The sequence below is a fragment of the Oryzias latipes genome, chromosome 3 (assembly GCF_002234675.1).
Source record: "Oryzias latipes chromosome 3, ASM223467v1".
Classification (NCBI taxonomy): Eukaryota; Metazoa; Chordata; class Actinopteri; order Beloniformes; family Adrianichthyidae; genus Oryzias; species Oryzias latipes.
In genome coordinates, this window is record NC_019861.2 from 14,513,602 (window position 1) to 14,534,904 (window position 21,303).

Below are 21,303 nucleotides of genomic sequence, written 5' to 3' on the forward strand. Positions count from 1 at the left end.
GGACCGGCGAGCGGTCTGCAGCAGGACGTCGTAGATCAATGAACCGGACCAGAGGGTTGGTCCGTCGCCTGGCGTGCTTCTGACTGTATTATAGATGTGTCAGTACAACCACAAAGATCCGAGGCTAATTTCTGTCCTGAACCAGGCCGAGCAGAATAATGCGGCTGTTATAAAGCGCTGGCTATTTTACGAGCCGATCTCAACGCGCGATTTCCGTCTCTAGTTGAGGCTCGCATCGCATTTTCCTTTTTTTTTTTGGAGGTTGGAGGGAGGAGGGGAGGGAGGTAGAATACATCTGTAACCTCCAGGATGATCTTTGCAAACAACCCGCTGAAAACAGCCGGCCGTAAACAGGTAAGACACAAATATTTTTGTGTGTTTATCCACCTTTAAGGAAAATTTAGCCCACGTTAGCAGCTTGATGACATTGGACAGCCATCCGTGGACGTCAGATGCCGGATCTATCATTACCTTTAAACATAAACCCAATGAATGTGAATCTGCGTGCACTTCAAAGCCCAGGTGGAGCAGAGGATGGCCGGATGTGGAGCTGAACAAGCGGTACTTACAGTGTAATAACCTTGTTTGCTCAGCCACAGCTGCCCGGTCAGACTGAGCACGATGCTAACGATGCAGGTTAACGCGCGCGCCTGCCCTGTAATGTGCCTTCCTCCTCACCTGACCTCTCAGGTAACTGAAGGCCGCTCCTCCATCACACCTTTGAATCCAGACGAGACAGGATTTATTGTTAACATCTGAGGATGGAGGCTGGAAGGAGTGGGGTCAGGGCTTTTGCATGGTTGTACAATGTGTTTAGTCACTCCAAACCATGCAGTGATAATCAGCTACATAAATGGAGCAATCATCCTAAAGAAATGTGAATCATCACATGCTCCTAAAGTACAAGCTGTATTGTTTTTTTTCTCTTCAATTTTAACAGGTCACAGATGCATATCTTTGGCTCCTGAAATGGATTGTCCTTTGGTTATGGACAGATGGTGCAATTCTGCCATGCTTTGCCTTTGATCTAATCTGGAGAGGCTTCTGAGTGGCTGCGAGCGATTTTAATGAATGAGTAAGGGAAGGGGAATGCTTTGCAGGCCAATGTGGTATAGCATGGCTCATGAGAATGGGAATGGGAAAATGGGAAAAAAAGTGTAAGATTCTGATTAGCGCCATAGGACGTAGGACGGGAACGCCGATTTAATCACACTGTGATTCATAACACCACACTGTACTTGAATGCATTTTTTTCCGCTGTGGTCATTCCCGCCGGGCTACAGAATACGGATGTCGAGGTTTTACAAAATCGTTGGCACAAGTGGATGTATGGTTTCCTAACATAAGTTCTGGACAGCTTGTGTTGCAGCAGAAATGGCTCTACCACCGTTGAACCCCATTGTTTTCCAAAGGGTGTCCCACAAGATAATTGGCTCCGCTGTGGATCATCAATGAGCAGTGCTGAGCTTGTCCTTTAATGTTGCATGAAACTGCAAAGTCGGATTGTTCCTCTTCTGGGTTTCTGTTTTTCCCGTCTCACACAGACAAGATGCTCTTGTGATCAGTGTTGACCCCGGGTTTAAATCAGATTACGTAGGTCCTGCAGACCTCCTAACAGAGGGTTTCCTGTGTGCAGTCCTACCCCATGACTCCGTCCAGTCCGAGCAGCAGCAGCAACAGCAGCAGCACAGGCCTGGAACAGCTCAGCAAAACCAACCTGTACATTCGCGGCCTGCCTCCTGCTACTACAGACCTGGATCTGGTTAAACTCTGCCACCAGTGAGTTCACACCAAAAAAAAAAAAAAACAAATTCCTTATTTTCACACCACCATGTTGACATTTTTTGGTGCATGCAAAAACAAATATCCATTCTGATTCGATTAGTTTAAATACAGGCGATCAAAAGGTACAAATGGTATTCCTAGGGCTTTAATTTCCGAAAACACATATTTATTTTGCTAAAACAAGATTTACCACTACTGTCAAACTCTTAATAGAACAGTGAGTTCTTTTGCAAAACATTGGTTGGATTTCTTCAGTTTTCAGCATTCTTCTCCAAACCAACACGCGTCTCCTGTAAATATGTAATGTGTTCGATGAAAACGAACCACAAGAGTGGTGAAACAGAGGTTAAGTCTGTTGTGCTGGTTTGCCTTCAGCCTCGGGTACAGTATGTACTGATGACTTAATTCCTGGTTCCTAGAACTACCTCGCCTAAAAGAAAGACATCAGAAACTGATAGAAGGTCTGGAATGTCTGTCACATCGTGATCATGTACTAACACCACTGAAACCAACGGAAGGATACAGTTGGATACGTTATATCCCTATTCGTGTAGAGCGTGATTATGAACACGACTGTCGTGACAACTCTAGACTAGTTTGGACCACAAATTAATGGAAAAGTGGACATTGTCTGCAGGTGTCAATCCTTGACTGTATGAGAACTGGACTGAGTGACCCCTCCCCCCCTAATGTACAAAACAGGAAGTACCTGCTGTTTCCAAGAAGCCAAAATCCCATAGACTCCTATAGAGAATAAATCAGCTGTTACACAGTTTCTATTTGTCAGAATAAACATATTTGCTCTGCTACTTTTTTTCACACATTCTTACCAATCCCAAAATTTTTTTATGTTATTCAAGTTATAGACAGACAATTCAGACGTCTCTATAAAAGGATTTTGTCTCATCATGTAGAACATTTGAAATGTTTGATTGACAGCTTCTCTCGAGTGGTGATGCTTTGGACTTTCACCAAGCTCACTCCTGATTGGTTAGTCTGGTTGGTTGCACAAAAATGCTGACTAAGACCGACTCAGACCAGTCACAGCTTACTGACAAAGTCTTGTCTCCAACACAACGGCGATTATATTTAAAAAAAGAATAAGTGACTGAATTGACTTCATTTTGTTGGAGCCAGAAGTAAGCCATTTTCTATGGGTGTCATCAAACTCACTCAGTCCAGTCAATGCTTCTGACAAGCTCACACTTGATTGGCGAAAGTCATTGCCATAGAAACAATGACTCAGACTGACTATGGACCAATCGCTGCTTACTGATGACATCTGCCTCCAACATTGCAGTGTCCGTGTCGCAAACAAATGAACTGAATCCACTTAAATTCATTGGAGCCAGAAGCAAGTCATTTTCTATGGGTGACATCACACTCAGTCCAGTTCTCTTATACAGTCAATGGTGTCACCCAGAATCAGGATTTTATTTGGTGCAATTCTGCACAAACCGTTGGAGGAAGTTAAGATTTTGATTCAGATGCAAATATCAGTGGAAAGTCCCTCCCAACCTGTGTGTGAAAATCCATAATTTAATTCATGTCAACAACCTTAAACAAGTTCTCAAAATTCTCGCACTCTTTGGCTTATGAGACTAAATTAAGAAGACTTTGAGATGAGTTACTGACACCTGCAGTTACTTTATGACTGTTTGGAGAAATATAGTTCTTTCAGTGTCTAGAACGTTCAGAATTTCACAGCAGGGCCGTTCAATGGACAGGAGGAACACTGAGAACCCAGACGTTTTGAAAAAAAAAACTCTTGCAAATGCAATCGGTCACCAACCGCTGCAGATAAAGATCAGATAAAAACGTCAAAGATGTTTCCTTATTTTTGTATAAAGAAAAAGGACAACAACCAGAATATTTTTAGATTTTCGTCTTGTAAACAAGTGATTTCTATAAATGGAAATGTTCTTCCATATATGAGTTGAGCTCTTACAGTATTTCTAAGCTTTGCTGTCTGTTCAGACAGCTCAATGGTCACTTTCAGTTCTTTAAAATAATTTGACAGTAAGAACATCAATTCCAAAAGCACTCACTATTAACTCCCAACTCTATATATATACATATTAAATAAAATGTGCTATGGTTTTTCACGCCAAGTTCTGCAACTACTTTGAGCTTGAACGCATTAAAAATTAAGATATTTGGTTAATGCTTGTTAACAGACAACATTTAAATTGAAGGTATAAATCCAAGTGAAAGGAAGTAAAGATTTTGTGGTGTTAAGTGTAAAAACATCTGTTAGAATTGAAAATAAATATCCTGTTTTTGGGGTTTAATGTAGACCTGTGCACATACATAAAGGGGAAACCGCACAGCTTTGTATTAAATTAAAATAAGTCATTAGGCCATGGTGACCACAACAACAGTTCTATAGTCAAATAGGAGCTGTAGGGTCGTATAGCTGTGGAGTTCTGTCAAATGTATGGACTCCTAAGCAGAATAAGGACAGGCCCATGTAAGCAGCAGCAGCAGCTGTTTGTGTCCTGTCCGCCTGTGTTTTGTTCCTGTCCCCCGATGGTGTTTGCCAGCACAAAGCAGAAATGAAAGAGCTTTTCATAGCAACAGAATGGTGATGTAAGCCAAGCATTCGGTCTGTATGTTCTGTGCCTGTAATGCAGCACACAGTTTGTATCAGCGTGACTGTACAGCAAGAGATAAAGCAAAGCCGGAAATATTGAAACTTCACTCGTATCGGTTGCAAACCTAAAGGGCAGAAAGTACCAATCTCAACAAAGATGAGGGTTTTTGCTTGTTTCCATCCAAACTTTTGCTTGTTCAGTCATTTTTTCACCTCATAGTTATGATAAATTTGATTTTTGACTCTATTAAAGATATTTAACAGTCATGAATTCATTAAAAAAATCTCTAATTTGTACATTTTTGTTCACCAGATATGGAAAGATCCAGTCTGCAAAGGCGATCCTGGATAAAACGACCAACAAGTGTAAAGGTCAGAACCACCATTTACCCAGATTACAAGCTGTCTTTGTTTTAATCTTTACCTTTAAATCCTAAAAAAGAAAATAAACTTGAATAAAGGTGTAAATTATTCTTTGAAAACACACTATGGTAAATATAGGCAACTTTCAAGCAGCATGTGTTTTTTTTTATGTTTTTCCGTCATTTGGAAATCAATTTGCGGCGACTCTTTACTCGCTCAAGTTGATAATCCATCACCCTGAACACAGTCAACATGTCTGCCTCCTTTTTCTTTTTCTTTTTTGGCTCCACGTCGCAGCGGATTGATTTACAAAATCTTTGCTGCATTTAGCATTCACGGTAGCAGAAGTTTGATAAAAACAAAAGCCGATTATGATGGATTACCCAAAGCGGGCAGGTTTATAGAGGCTCCACAGATTTTCACTCCTTATGGAAATTAATTTTTTTTTAAAACGCCTAACTGCCTGGATTATAAGAAACCATTCAGTCACCCTACGCTCAGACAGGTCAAATGCTATTTATCTTACTGAAACAGATATGACCAGAAAAACATTTGTCTTTAAAAACTTTGCTGTCGTTGGACTAAATTTATAATTTATTGTATTTAGTCTGCTGTGTTACTAAAAAAAGAAAAGGCTTCTTCGTTTAAAGCTTTGATAATTGTTTGAGTAGGAACAAAAATATTCGTCTTAACTCTAAAAATATACTTGAAACTTGTTAGATTTTGAAGGAAATGAAGAAATGTTAATTTATTATTTAGGAACCAATAATCCTGGGCCTAAAACTGAAAAAAAAAATGCTTAATGCTATAAAAAGATAGTTTGTTTGGGTTTTTTTGCGAAAAAAACGGTGTTGTTTTCTAAGACATAGTTTCTGCAGAGCAGCAGTACATTATTAGAAATTCACCTCTGAGTTGTGGGCGTAACTGTCGCCACAGAATAAACATTCCCACTTCCCATCATCCATCTCTCAACATGCTCTTCCCCCCTAGCTTACAGCCCCTCATACACCCGGCTTAACATTAGCAGTGCAACGGAAATGGTGAGTAATATTGGAGTGTGGCTTTGCAGGGATGCAAAACCCCACGTTTTATCCCAACGTGTTCCTCCCTCGCTGCATGTGGTTAAAAGCAAAATAGAAGCATTTAATGCAACGATCTGCAAATACAAAAAATTCAACTATGTGAACTGACAATAAAACAGAGAATCATTTATGAAAGGAAGCATCTGTGTTCAGCGCAGTGTTAAACACCAGATTTGGCATTTTTTTTGGTTTTTAAGCCTTTCTTGGTGTAAAAAATAAAAATGAAAAGCTTCACTGATGGGTTTGTTGAAAAATATCTGATGAAGAATATGCACATTCTATTGAGTCAACAGTAAAAATCACAATACTGAACATTTCTGCTTGTTTAATTTCATATAGTCTAATCTAAGTGTGACTCCACCATCACTAGGTTACGGCTTTGTGGATTTCGACAGCCCAGCTGCTGCTTTAAAGGCCGTGCATGCTCTCAAAACCAGCGGCATTCAGGCTCAGATGGCCAAGGTGAGTTTGTCACAGGTGCGCCACCTTTTGTCTCTGTGTTTGTGTGTGTGTGTGTGTGCAAATGTTTCATGCTTTTGAGCTTCTCTGTGGACTTGCGCAGTATGTTGGTTGGGGGAAATGACATTCGACTGGTCACATGTCCTCAGCTGACAAGCTGTTCCTCCTGTGACCCCATTTACTTTCACAGTAGAAACCAGATGTCGACTGTCTCTGCCAAATAACCTGTCTGTCGCTGAGACACTCCGGCAGAGGCGGCTCATGCACGTCCTGCTGCCGGTTGTTACGTTCAGTTACAGACAACTCTGGTTTAAGAGCTTCCACAAACAGCAAAAAGGAAAGGGAGGCACATTAGAGGCAGCTTCAGGAGACCAGCAGGATCCTTCTGCATGCGATTCTCTGCAGATTTCTTTCTGCTCTGCATCTGTTTGCTGAGAGTTCATTGATGAGTTGTCGCTCTCTGGGAACTTGTGAGAGGCGGCTCTATTTGAAAAAAAAAGAAAAACATGTCAGAACACAGTTTGTGTGTTTGGTTGCTATGGCTACGCGGCTCTCCTGCTGTTTCCAGGGAAAGCCCGTAGAGGCACTGATCTGCTCGCCGCTGAGGGCAGGCACAGTGTGTTTTCAGTGTGTGAGTGTGCAGGAAGGCTGCAAAATGTTTGCTTAACCAAATGCTCCTCCACCCGAAAGGCAATTTTGTGCTGAGAAAAAATGTGTTTGTTTGAATGCATTTTTGTCATGCTCCCATTGCATTAAACACACGCTTTCCCCCCCTTTTTTTTTTCTGCAAGCAGCAACAGGAGCAGGACCCCACAAATCTTTACATTTCCAATTTGCCTCTGTCTGTGGATGAAAAGGAGCTGGAGAAAATGCTGCAGCCCTTCGGTCAGGTCGTCTCCACTCGAATCCTCAGAGACTACAGCGGGAACAGCAGAGGCGTGGGCTTCGCCAGGTGCGTCACAACAAAAAAAATACAGCATTTAGCCCCCACAAAAACACCTTTCCAGTAGTTGCACAGCAAAGCTGAATCTATAAGATGCTCGCCTGTTATCAAAGACTCAGCAATGGCACTTTTTAAGCGCACTCACTTCCTAAACGGTTCGATTTTGTGGAAAGCGAGAGGAAATTCACCGAGTCTTTGATTCCATGTACCATAACACAGAAGTTCAGTATTCTGAACGCAGTTTATGCAGCTGAATTTACTTAAATGTTAATGAACTAAATCTCTGATGTCATTTTGTTCCTGCTGGTTCCGGTGTTGGGACCAAGCTTTTTTAAATAAAACACAACTTTTTCTTAGAAATAGTTTCACAACACATCACCTATTTGCTCAAGAAAGTATTCAGAAGAAAAGGCGGAATTAGTTGGAGGTTCAAGAGTTAAATATTTCTTTTTGCTTTCTCCTAGTTTCAGCAATATTATTAATAGGGACTGCCTGGGTTTTCCTTCCTTAAACTTAAGGTGGTGCCGAAATCAACTATCACACAAGTGATGGCAAATTTAGCTTAAAGAGGAACAGAAAAGAAACAGGAACATGTTTAAAATGTGTTTGTTTTTTTAATTAAAGCTTCCCTTAAAATGCCTCTATTTGTAAAACAAGTACCCAAGTTAAAGCAACCCAATATACAATGACATTATCATCCATTTTAGTGTTTTGTTTTGGATAGCAGTAGAATTTGTCTGAGAAAATCTTTTATGCTTTTCCTCTGTCAGAATGGACACAACGGAACAGTGTAACGGAGTCATTTCCCACTTCAACGGGAAGTTTCTCAAGTTAGCCTCTGGAAGTCTGGGTAAGACGGCGTTTCCTGGTGTTTCCTCGCCGTCCTAACGGTCCACGCAGCAGAAATTAAATGTTGATTAACAGGGTTCAGATCGGTCTCATCGTTTCTTCACAGCCCCGTCTCAACCTCTGCTGTGCAAGTTTGCTGACAGTCAAAGAAAGAAGCACGGTCACAGTGGAATTACTCCCAGTGCCCAGACGGGGGACCTCAGATTAGTATGTACACACTCACTGACCTCCTATAACCTGGAACCACTCTGTGTGAAGGTGTCAGAAATGTCTGTTTAGACAAAGAAACAGATTGGAAAAACGCAAAAAGAAACAGAGGAATCAATATCGTTTGAAAGCGAGGATCATATACTTTTAGATTTAGAGCTGGTTTTCTGGCTGTCTGAGAGATGGATAAATCTATATTCTCTCTGATGTGTCCTGGATCTGCCAGGAGCCCTCCCTGTTTGACGTCCCTCTAACACCTCGACATGAAGGTGTCAGGTAGGCGTGCAACTAGACTTCCTAACCGCCCCCGTGAGTTTGTCTACTCAGCCGCTCCATCCAGAGTCTCTCCTGGATGACCATGTCTCACTCTCTCGTTCATAATCCACAGCTTTCTGTCGTGAGGGTGAGGATAGGAGAAGATGAGAGCTTCATCTTCTCAGTCAGCTCTGTCTGTTCACCACAAAAGAAAGCTCGCATAACTCCAGACTAAGAATTGTTTATCAATTCTTTCCCTCACGTGTGACTAAAAGTGCAAGATACTTGAACTGCTCCAGCTGGGGGGGCCGTCTCAATCCCCATCCAGAGAGGGCCCCGCCCTCTATTTCCAGTCTCCAGATGTGACCTCAAACGCGAAACAGCTTTCCTCTCCAGTTTGAACTGTTTCAGCTTCGCTCAATGAGGCCAGCAGGATGAAAGCCATCATCTTTTATTCCCACGGGGGTCTCTGGAGCCTATTCCAGCTACTTCAAGGTGAAGGCCAGTCCGTCCCAGGGCCACACACTCACTTCCTCTGAGGGGAAGATTTCACGTCACAGATCAACCCGTGAAGCATGGCTTTGGATTGTAGGAGAAACCCCACACATAAAGAACATGCAAACTCCACTCAGACAGGAGCCAGCTGGGGCCTACTTGCTGGGAGGCAGCGGTGCTAACCACCACAGCAGAGTGCAGCCATGGAGAACATTGTGTTGTAAACATAGATGGCATCACGGGGGCCTCCATGCTAAGCATCCCTCAGCTGCAAAGAGAGAATCTGCTTAGATCAGCTAGGAACAGAATCAGGAACAGGGTCCTGCACCTTCCAGGAATGAGTCAGGGTGTTCAACAATTCCTCTTTTTATATTACTTACAGTATGGTCTGTTATTTTTTTTAACTAGGGTGCGATGACTCTCACCTATGACCCCTCCTCAGCAGCGATACAGAACGGGTGAGTGTGTGTCTTCTCTCGTGAATTACTTTCCTTTTAGGATCACAAGTTGAACAAATCCTAAAATGTAATAGGAGGAGAAAAATGATTGGGTCCTGCAAATCTGTGGGTGACCCACCTGCTTACACCAAACCACAGCTAATTAAATTCATTTAAATTAGCACCTGCAAAGCAGGTCAAAGGAATTTCCCTCTTTCCTTTGTATTGAACAGCTGCAACGCTGAGATTCTGGTGGCTTTGCCTGTGTTTGTTCTTGTTCTCATCCTTTTATTACAGTCAGGACATTCAGCCCAGTTTAGTATATTTATATAGCACTAGTGCAGAACAGGAGTCCTTTTCAGCATACTTAACAGAAAAAGTAAGCAAGAGGCATTAAGGGGGTTCCTGTCCAATCCGGCTTTAATGTAATTTAGTGGAGTGGAACTGGAATGCCCTTTCCTGAACATGAACTTCATTGTTTCTTCACTATTTTTTTCTCTTGAGATTGATTTGAGGAAAGTTAGTTCAGTCTGTTTTAAAAGTCCAGACAGCCGTCATGTTCAGCTTGAGGAGAAGTCATTTTTCCCATGTTGTCCTGTCAAGCACATAATCATTTTTAATGCTCCACTCCACGTTGACTCATAAAAAACAAGCATTTATTCATCTAAAAAGCTGCTAGAAAAAAGCCCGGATTCATTGGTGAGCTGAGATGTGGATGCACCTTTTTTGGAGCATTTTCTTTTGTGGATATTCCCCTCAAGGACAACAAAACTACAGTATAACTGAATTTAAAGACCCACTCCAATGAAAATAACGTTTTTGGTGTTTTTGACATGTTTCTAAAGCATTTTCATGATGATTGAGAACATATATAAAGAAGATTAAGCTTAGAATCGCATTAATTCTTTATTTACATCGTTGTGAATCCAGAGTAAAGGAAAAATGTCCATTTGAAAAATATTGTAGGTGTGACATAGGACCTACAAAGGCAAGCCACAAGCTCCCTGCTCTGCTCAATTCTGATGCATCCACTTGACACAGACAAATGGATCCATGTACGTCTTTGTTGTCCTCGTCTGAGCTGACATCTGGATCAAAACTAAATGGCTGTAGAACTCCAATATTGCTTGTCCTTTTTGTTGCACCGGTAATGTTAGTTTGGGGGTGTGAGGGGCTGTAAGCTAGCGGTAGAATGTGTAAACAAAGGGATGATGGGAAGTAAGAGCAGGTTTACTTCACACCAACAGTCCCGCCCACAAGCGAATTTCTAATAAACTACTGCAGAAACTATGTCTTAGAAAACCACTCCGTTTTTTTGATTTTGGCTAAAAATGCAATAATCAGAATTAGACAACTACTGGAAACACTTTTACAATAGATCAGAAGAATTTAATTAATTTCTGTTGTGTTGTTGCTTGATGGCATCCAACCACTTATAAAAGTTCTGTATCCAAATTTCTAGAATAAATACATTAAATCAGCAGTTGAATTTAGATGGTTCTACTCCATTAGAAACTTCTGTCTAATGTTATCTGGATTGTTCAAGGTCTCCTTATCTACTTTTTAATAAAGTAAGGAGGCAATGATTCACTTCCTCCACAATTTATCTCAAACCTCGATTTTCGGGTCCCAGTTTTCTTTTGGTTCTATATATGATTTGTGTATTAAAAAACAAACCCAAAAAAAAACAGAAAAATCTTTTTTGATTTGCTAATAAACAAATAACGATAAAGAAAAACCTCTCAGTTAGGCTTTACTAAGTCTGGTGTAATGTCATAAAACAATATTACATATATCAAATTTAGTACAAAACGTGTGTTTCTATGGAAACGTATGCAATAGGGATACAATTTGGTTCAATGGTGTATCGCATGGTTCAGTTTTAAACCAAGAATTGGGGCATCCCTTGAGTAAAAACTGTCTTGATCTTATTTAAAGATGAGAAAGTTTGTGCAGCAGGCTTTTTGGTACCATTACCTTCATATTTCTTTAGTAATATTGTTACAATCTTTGCTTCCTAGGTACTATTCCCCTTCATACCCAGTGACTAATAGGATAATGACTGTTCAGCCTGCAATAACTCCCTACATGTCTCCAGTCTCTACATACCAGGTACTGTCTCTTTCACTACCATCGGTAGAAAAATCATGTCATACCAGAGGGTTTAAATATTCTATACCTCAGCATCTCTCTGCCACTTTATACATATTTGTGGTTATAATGTCTATGTGTGCAGTTACGTGTATTTTTAGTTTTTGTGTAGGTTGTACAGGTGCCATCGATATAAAGTATTAAGTGGTTCTGTAGCTCCAGGTGTCAGTGGATTATCATATACATTTTTCGGCATGACTAGTCTGACATAATGCAGTCTGACATTGAAAGGGTGTGATTGGGAATTCTGGGAGAAAAGTTGTCACTTCAGCAGGACAAGTCCTGCATATGTGTGTGTGTGTGTGCGAGGGGTTGTGCTTACTGGTGCTTAAAAGTTCACGGGTGTGAATCATTCTTTCCGTGGAGCGCGAGTCAGAGTCCAGATGAATTTGGAATAGTTACGTTGGTGAGGTTTTCATTAATGGTCCGTCACCGGATGCCAACCGCAAAATCCAGATGAGGCTTGTGACTTTCCTCCAATACTCCCAAACTATGAGAATGAAGGAATCCATTTTTTGTGTGTGTGATAGACACTTTTGTACCAGCAGAACACCTCTCCGCCATTTCCAGTAGATGAACCAGCGTTTTTTTTTTTTCGTTATTGCAGTGTTCTATTTGTCTCCACAGAAGCTGCATTTTCCCCAGTGCTGCCATGACACCTGTTGTCTGCTTTAATTTCCCTGGGGGGTTGTAGAATCAGCTCATAGCCTCATGTGGTTATATAAACAAAACAAAAATATAGGAACACACTCAGGAAAGACTTGTAAGATACCCCCCCCCCCAACCTTCCAAAAAACCCAAATGTGGTTTTAGACAGCAGGACTGGATCCGTTCACGTGGCAGCAAGTGACCAAACCTGTGGTGAAAATCATTGGAATGTGACAGAAGCAGAGTTTTTACAGACCGATCAAACAGGTTAAGAAGCAGCACAGAGGGCAGGAATGAATTCCAGAATTTATATGAGGTTGTAAAAAATCCTGCATGAAACTTTGATTGACGGGGGTCACTTTTTTTATTTCAAAATGTGCTCTGGCTCTTCTCTGGAGTTATAGCACACACGTGTGAGAGCAACCGAAGGGGGGGAGAGACATTACTCCGACATGGACTGTGGCAGACCAACAGATGAGGTCACAGAGGGAAAAATAATGAGTGTATAAAGAGATGGATCTTGCAGGTTTTAGCCAAAGCTTAAATGTAGGTGAGATGCAGGCACGTCATATTGATTATCCAATTTTTCAAACCAGCAAACCTTGCGTACCGCACAAGGGACCCGTTAGTGCTAATCAACCGATAAATGCGTGCAGGCTGACTTTGAAGCTACATTCATAATGGGCATGTGATGTGCGTTTAAGATTGTGCTAAAACCGTGTTCTTAAACACGTGTAGCATATGGCGTTCACACTGGACTGTCGCTACCCCGTACAAGCGCATGTCTGCCACCTATAGTTGGAAGAGGCTTGGTACAAAATGTCGATGTGCTGCAAATCCCAAGAATCTTGCTAGAGACTTTTTTCTTTCCCAGCTCAATTCCAATATATGAAACACTTAGTGTCATATAATTGGGGGCGGGCACAAACTGCAATTATTAATTTCTTCTACTATCTATACCTCACTACCAATTCCGAGTCCCTGATTGGTCAAAATTCAACCTGGTTTATCTCTCAACACGTGTTCAATGGCGGCGCATTTAGTACGTAGAGCCTGAAAAAGGTCGTAGAAACGCGATGTGTGAATGCGAGAGTTTTTAACGAGGCTTGAATGTGTGTTGCCATGGGCGGTGTGAATGTTCCTTTAGAAATGAAGAAATTAGACAACCATAGTGTAGTTTGTGTGTACACAAAAGTCCCACAGGCACTTGCGTGTCCACCCCATTGGTGCAGCAATTGCACATGGTCAGTAGGGAGCTAGTAGACCTTATTGATGACTAGAGTATAGTTTAAGGGCACCATACGACAGCGTCACCCATATGTCAAAGGTGTATCGTGAAATACTTCACGATACACTTACAACCTGCACAACAATGGTACGTTCCATTTTCACGATGCCCCTTAAGGTGGTCACACAAGCCTCAAAGGAACTTGAGAACTTGAAACACTCCATTAAGATGCAGCGGCTTCTGTCTAAGACCTTCCATGAGACCATATATGAAAATATGATCAAATGAATGTGACGTGGACATAACATGTTTACATTAAAGGCCACATAGTTGTTTTTCTGTTAAGTGGTCATTCACGCTGGCAGGTTTAATTTGCACCCCTATTCATTTCCTGTTCAAAAAGTCAGAACAGATGTTGAACTCTCCTGGTGTGAAAACAACCCCATCTGGTTATTCAGACATTTTTTCTCCATCTCTGCTTACTGCTGTATCTAATGTGTGACAGTTAATCAGTCTGCCGTGCTGCCCTCCCCAGGTGCAGAGCCATTCTTGGATGGCACATCAGCCGTACATCATGCAGCACCCGGTAAGGAATAAACTCCACTCCGCTTTTCATTCTGTGCCCAGGGTAGTAGGTGTAACGCCAAAGCCATTGTTCAGACCCATTCAGCTCGATGGCAAAGGTTCCCCAAACGCACAGTGGAAGCAAAACCGGCATTTTACGTCCAGAGAAGAGCTAAAAAGAGACATTTATCCACCACTCCTCTCCTGCCTCTCCATGGATTTAGCAGGAAATGCCTGAAGCAGAGACCGTCTTGTGACTCTTTGACTTTTCCAACAGATGGTTTCCACTGATCAAGTGTCTCCACTGATCTACCCCTCCCCCGCGTTTTTTCTTTTTTTTTTTGCTGGGAAATGGTTCATTCCCTGAAGGCATTTGTGTGTGAAGGAATAATTTGCAAGTCTACATGAGCTGGAAGTGTCTTTCATTTAAAACCTTTTACGACAAAATTGTACTTTTTTGTTTTTACATTCACTCTTCAGACATTTTGGTCTGTGCTGAGCCTTTAATCTGTCATCGTTTTTGGTTGTTGCTGTCACTGGGATTATAATCTGAAGCGTAGTTTGATCGGATTGATATGTTTGTGGAAATAGTTTCATGAGGTTAACATGGAGGCGTGTTTCACAGGCTGCTGTGATGTCGCCCTCTGTGGATCCCTCCATGTCACTGCACCCAACAGCCATGATTACTCAGCAGATGGGACAGCTGGCACTGGGAAACACTGCAGCGGTGAGTATTATGGGATATCCACCTACACATAGTAAAACGGCCAAAAATAAAATAAGGCTGAATGTTACATGTTAAGGATATAAAAGAATTGACTTTAAAAATAATTTGTTTATTGGATGCTTTTACTGATTTTGTAAACTGATTGTTAAGTAAGATCCTCACTAAAATGCCTGAATACTACAGTTTTCTGAAATCTGTCCATCCGTTTTAATGCTGCCTGTAGCCAAGCAGGACGTAGTCTGTGCCGTGGCCGCATAAATACAAACAAACCACCTTCCCTCTCAGCGGAAGAAACTATTGAACATGCAAAAATTGTCAAGGTTGAGTCGGGACACAAATGCAGGACAGCGAAAAGAGCTTCAAAAGCAAACAAGGTTTAATCACAATAGTACTTGAAATGACTGAAGCGAACTTACAAAACGACCCAGTGACAAGAAACAAACAGACCAGGGTTTAAATACACAAATGGGAATGACAAACAGGTGAGCAGACAGGTGCCGGTGATGACTGGTGAAGTTACCTAGTGAAACAGTGAGCCCTGAAAGGAAGTAACAAAATAAAAGCCCAAAACCGGAAGTGAGAAAACACCCACCAAACCCGCCCTGGCTCCGGCTCCTGACAAAAATAAAAGCAGTGGAGATGAATCTCAGAGCTGTGAATGGAAGTTTCACCTGTTTCTAATAAACTGTACTTATTCCACAAAAGTTTGGTCCTTAAAGACCCACTGCGAAGATAATAATGTTTTTATCGTGTTCTTGATGCATTTTTATGGTAATGGAGGACAAATATAAAGACAATTAAGTTTAAAATTGTGTTTCAGAGTATTTCTCTATTCAAATCTTTGTGAATCTGGAGCAGACGATGAAGTGCAGTTTGAAAAAGATCGTATTTGTCACGTAGAAAATATGCTTGGCAGGCCACAAGCTCCCAGCTCCGCCCTGCTCTGCAATGGGGAAGGGAAGCTCTGCGCCTATAATAATGTCCACAACTTGGAGGCAAATTTCTTTTGAACTACTGTCGCTCTGCAGAAACTATGTCCTAGAAAACGACTTATTGATTTAGCCTAGGATGTCATCAATATAATCTGGCAATACTTTTAAAATAAATCAAAAGATGGTCGGAGTGGGACCTTAAGGAAACAAGAAGAATTTTTCAAGTGTTTCATGAATTCATTTATTTACACAAAATGTGACTGTAATGGTTGATCTTCTAAGCTTTGGCTGCATGGTGGCATGGTGCCACTTTACGGCAAAGAGATACGTTGCCCTGTGCACAACATTTTTTATGGCTTCCTTCTTAAAAAAAAGATTTTGTAATGTTTGCCTTTACTGTGAAATTGTCCTTTGGAGTCAGTTTTTTGGCTGCATGTCTGTATGTCAAGTAGCCTGCCTTTGGCCCAAAGACAAAATGAACGGATTTAGCTCCAAAAGATGTTTGCAGTGCAAAACTGTGTGTTAAAGTTTATGTTAATATTTTATATTAGCATTTAAATCTTAATAAAACTCAGGCAACAGAAAGGCAGCTGTGCATAGACATTGCTCGTGTATGAATAAAGCTCAGTCGACCTTTAAATCATCTGCGCTGTGATGCATGTTTTCTAACCCTACAGTACATTGCTGCCAGCCCTGGTGTTCAAGGAGCTTACATGCCTCACTATCCTCCCATGCAGGCAGCACCTGTAAGTTCCCTGCACCTTCATCTCATTCAGTTCCTCCAGTGCATCCACATTCCAGCTGGTCTCCATTTGCCCACCGTGCATGTAAAAAGCAGTCATTACAACTGAAAATTGCAAGAGCCCGTGCCAGTCCAAACATCCTCCATTCACCAGGCTTTGAGTTGTTTTTGAAGTTTTTCATCTCGCCAGACTACTAATTATGTCAGTGTGCACGAGATGAGGACGGTTATTATCAGGCTCCAAATGAAAGATGCCGTTTTTGCTTCGCAGGAAAACGGCACGCCACAGCAAGTGGATTCTTCCAACAACTCGTCTCCTTATAGTCAACTCAGCAAGTAACACAGAGGTACGGCCGGACACAACTGGTGCGTAGTTAGTGCCACATGGTGATGAAGGGATTAGCACTGATACTGTATTTTTCGGACTATAAATCGCTCCGGAGTATATGTCACAGCAGCCTAAACATTGCATAATAAAGAAGAAAACATCATATATAAGTCATACTTCTGGGAGAAATGTATTTAACAAAATACGGGAACAAGAACAGACATTTCATATTGAAAGACCAATCATAATAGCAGAATAGATAATAATAAACTAAATATAAAATAATGGATTGGATTTATCTGCGCCTTTCCAAATGCTCAAATTGCTTACAGTGTGTCCATTAATCATTCACTCATTATTCATACTTGGTGATGGTAAACTACTGATGTAACTACAGCTGCCTTGGGGCAGACAGACAGAGGCGTGGCTGCCAGTACGCGCCTACAGCCCCTCTGACCATCACCAGGAACATTCATGCACATTCACACACCAGTGGCAGGGAAGGTGTTTTACTCAAGTGTGTCTTACCCAAGGATACAACAACAGTTGACTTGGGGGAAGCGGGTTTGAACCGCCAACCTTTTGATCCTTGGCTGATCTGCTCAACCACCTGTGCCTGAGCCACTGCTGCCCAGGCTTTATTACCGTAACGCAGTGATGCTTATTTAGCTTCATGAAACAGAAGGAATTGAGTATAGTAGCACGACGTATGATCAATTGTTCAAATAATCATAGCACAAGTCAACTAAACTCTTTATGTTACTTTAAATCAGGGGTCGGGAACCTATGGCTCGCGAGCCATATATGGCTCTTTTGATGGTCACATGTGGCTCGCAGACAAATCTTTAATTATAGTTTTTTTTTTCATTAGACCAGTCCTTCTCGGACGCGATGCGATGCCAGAGGCGCGCAGTAGTAGCAGTGCTTAGAGAGAGAAATCTGCGCCAGCGCTATCAGTTACTATTATCTATTATTTCACAGAGTTTGTACCAGCCGGAAACCTGTGAATTGCCGTGCCTAAAACTGCGCCCTCCCGTCTCTGAGAAAGAGCACGCAGATGCGAGGAAAGGATGTGTGAGGGAGAAAGCAGAGGGTGGGGCTGAGGTGTTGTGGGGACAGCAGGTGAATCGCGCAGGGATTGTAAAAACCTAAAACCCAATGCCCGTCACTCACTGCAGCGTGTGAGTGTGTGTTTGGCTCCCCGTCTGCATGTGAGCAGTCTTTCTCACATCTACAGAACATTCAGACCTACGATGACGTTTAAAGTCTCAACGCCTGAACGAAGCAGAAACTCACCACGTATCAACCAGACTAGACCATCAGCAAAACTACCACGAGAAATACTCATCATTTATTAGCAACAGAATAACAATGTTATTAAAAAAGAATCCACAGACTTATTGTACTTTAAAAATGTTGAAATTAAATCAAATGCACACATTCATTTGTATATTTAGTTTTAAACAAATTGTCGCGGACTGAGTTGGACTTGGCTGTTGGGCAGCGTTAAAAGTTCTGGAGTTCATTGAACGCGTCAAGCAGAGATCTGATTGGCTCTCAGTTCTGTCGCTCAGGTGGTTGTTAGGTAGTTTGGACCAATGGGGTTCAGCTATGGGCCGAATAAGGGAAATGGGAGGGCTGCAGCGGGAGCAGGGGAATATAAAGTTGGGAGAAGCGCTCTCGTCTCGGCGGGAGAGATTCAGGAGTTGCTGAATTAATTGAACGGCGTTTGTTGTGGTCTGCAGTAATCGGAATAAAGAACTTTAAAAGAGGTTAAGTCTCCGTGCCTCAGTGTGGGGAAGGGACACTACATTATTGTATGGCTCTTTCGAAATTACATTTCAAAATATGTGGCATTTATGGCTCTCTTGGCCAAAAAGGTTCCCGACCCCTGCTTTAAATCATTAAATCTGTTATATTCTTCATCATCTGTGGCACTTTGGAACAATTCTGCCAGTCCGGGCGTAAGACTGAACAACACTTCTTCTGCGTTGCTGTCACTAGCAAATACTAATACACGCACCTACAGTGCCCTCTAGTGCTTGTTATTTATTTATTTTTTAATTGCATATAGGTTGCACCTGAGTATAAGTCGCACCTCTGCCTAAACAATGTAAAAAACATGACAGAAAAATACAGAAACTGCTTTGTTGGTAGGTAATAAAACAGGGATTCAAAGTTTTAATTGTCCCAAAGTGGAAAAAATAGCAAAATTATTTAGTTTTTTTATTAAATGTAATATAATCATTGATTTTTAAAAGGGAAAAGTGTTTTTTATTAATAAAAATGTGATCTTTTTGATTCGTTTTAGGCCACATTTCTGCTCTGTGTACCTGACGTATGGTGGGGAGGCCACCGATGACATCACAGGGAACACAGCCACTGATTGGACCAGAACACCAGTTTTTTTTTTTTTTTTTTGCACAGCTCCGACATTTGTTGCAGAAACTGAAGATGGTGTAAATGGATGCAGAAAGTCCAACATCTTCAGAAAAAAAAAAGTAAATTTATTTTGATAAGAAACTTGCTCTTCTTTTTCTCTTTTTTCATAATTCTCAACTACTTTTCAGACCTTCCCTGTCTGTACCAAACACCCCCCTCCCCATCCAAGTATGATGTGACATAAAATGCATGGTTTTTTTTTTGCTCTTACCCCACCCTTTTATGAGGTGTCCATGTTTTATTTTTATGTATGGTAAATGAAAAACTTTGCAGACCTTGTTTGCACTGAAGTTTGAGGTTTCTAGGATAACTTCGTTTTGAGTTTGTCCCGCAATAGCCCGCATAAAACCTGTCTCGATCACCATTTCATTCGGAAATTACTAAATATATTATTGGAAATTGTGCCTTTCTTACATGAGATCCAACATGTTTTTTCATCAGACTTGATCAGGTGTCTTACATCTATCAGCGGATAAAATGTGTGCGTGGAATCATGTGGATTTCCATGGAGTGTTTCGCTATCTAGTCCTCTAGTAGCAATAAAGACAATGAGAGTTTGACGGCAATACTGAATAGAAAAAAATAATCATGACAAAACTCAGAGAAAGGTAATTCCTTATCTTCCAATCCATTTCTCTTTACTTTCCATTTTTCTGAACTTTTATGAAATTGCGAGTTTTACAGCGAACAGGCATCTTCAAGGAGGGTTTGCTTTTCTCTTGTGGTCACTTTGACCAGTTATCTACCTCACGGTTTTGCTGGAGTCTGCCGGTGTTGTGGGGTTTGCAGGTAAAGCCCCGTCTCACCACACCAGACGAAGCAGGCCAGAAGCCATGCTCAGGAGCTGGCTGAACAGGACTTCTGCCCTTTTGTCTCCCACAAGCAGCTTCTCTCTCCCTGATCTTAAAAAGCAAACACAAGACAAAAAAATATGTTTTTTTTTCTTCCTGATATTTAATTTTACTTGTCATAGCTTCTGTTTTGATGCTTCTTCTTTTTTTTTTTTCTTTTTTTTTCTTTGCTGATGTTCACATGTCAAAGCTTCACTTTGGAAACGTATGGATTTCTCGTAAAACTGGTAGATTTTTCTTGGATAAAAATGAATTCAGGCTATTCTGTTGTTGGCAGACCTCATTCTTTTTCTGAGCTCTATAAGAAATGCTGTCATTCACTCGAGTCAAACTGCATTCATGTCAAAAACCAAAATGTGAATGAGTTGAAATTAAATCAGACAAGCAACCAGATGCTGAGAACAGCAAAGTTTCACTTCATGGAGAATGAATCAGATAAAACAGGACTTGTAAAGTATACACACTAAAGACCAAAAGTGAAAAGCCAGCTTTTCCTTTTCTTTATCTTTCTCCTTTTTCTTAAAACTTCTACACGGCGTTGAAGGAGAAGAGCACAGGACCTATGGTGCTTTTCTCTGATCAAAAACGGAAACGCTGAGCTTTAATAAAAAACACAGCCAGGCTTTGACAGAGTGTGCTGCCCCATTCCAACACTTTGTTACCAGACCAACTGCAAAATACAAAGAAGTAAAGTTGTTACTCATTATTTCCTCATGTCACTTTCTACTGATTTCAAACAATCCTTCCCTTGCTCTCTTCTTTGAAAAGATTGGAATAAAGACAATACTGAATAAACTGCTCTTCTCTTTCTCAGATGTGAGCCCTGTTTTTATTTTTTATAGTTTTTGCTTGAATTATATATAGCTACACGCTTCTCGAACAATGAATTTTTAAATTTGGTGATTTTTTTTTTAATTCTTGCATCTGTAGCCGTGTGCAAAAAGGAAGATATAGTAAGTAAATGTTATAAGTAAATAATAAGTATAAAGAGTTTATGAATTATTTATCATAAAGTGCTTCACAATGCAGGTCAAAACTGACCCCATAAAACATGAAGAAATTTTCTGATAAATGCATTAAAATCATTTTCACAAATCACTAGAAATTATACATTTTTTTATATTTTATTCTGTTTACAATATATGAGGTAAAACAGAAAAAGTGATAAAAATTCGAAAAGGTTTTCTAAAGTTGCAAAAAACTAAAAAGAAATGTGGTAAAA

At 41.0% G+C, this 21,303-nt stretch overlaps 1 protein-coding gene across 3 annotated transcripts; it reads left to right on the forward strand.

Annotated features, from left to right (window-relative positions):
- LOC101157928 (RNA-binding motif, single-stranded-interacting protein 1) lies at nt 1-20,894 on the forward strand. Of its 3 annotated transcripts, none has more exons than XM_023953357.1 (14): nt 1-354; nt 1,637-1,779; nt 4,692-4,750; nt 6,194-6,300; nt 7,077-7,234; nt 7,996-8,075; nt 8,181-8,281; nt 9,440-9,489; nt 11,490-11,580; nt 14,031-14,081; nt 14,685-14,786; nt 16,396-16,464; nt 16,732-16,807; nt 19,100-20,894. In XM_023953357.1, exons 1-13 carry the CDS (start codon nt 310-312, stop codon nt 16,798-16,800), a joined length of 1,125 nt encoding a protein of 374 aa, XP_023809125.1. In that variant the 5' UTR covers nt 1-309; the 3' UTR covers nt 16,801-16,807; nt 19,100-20,894. The 3 variants fall into 3 exon arrangements, with proteins under 3 accessions (XP_023809125.1, XP_023809126.1, XP_023809127.1); XM_023953358.1 differs by having other exon boundaries at nt 6,194-6,285; nt 7,074-7,234; XM_023953359.1 differs by having other exon boundaries at nt 6,194-6,285.
- Nucleotides 20,895-21,303: the final 409 nt, after the last annotated feature.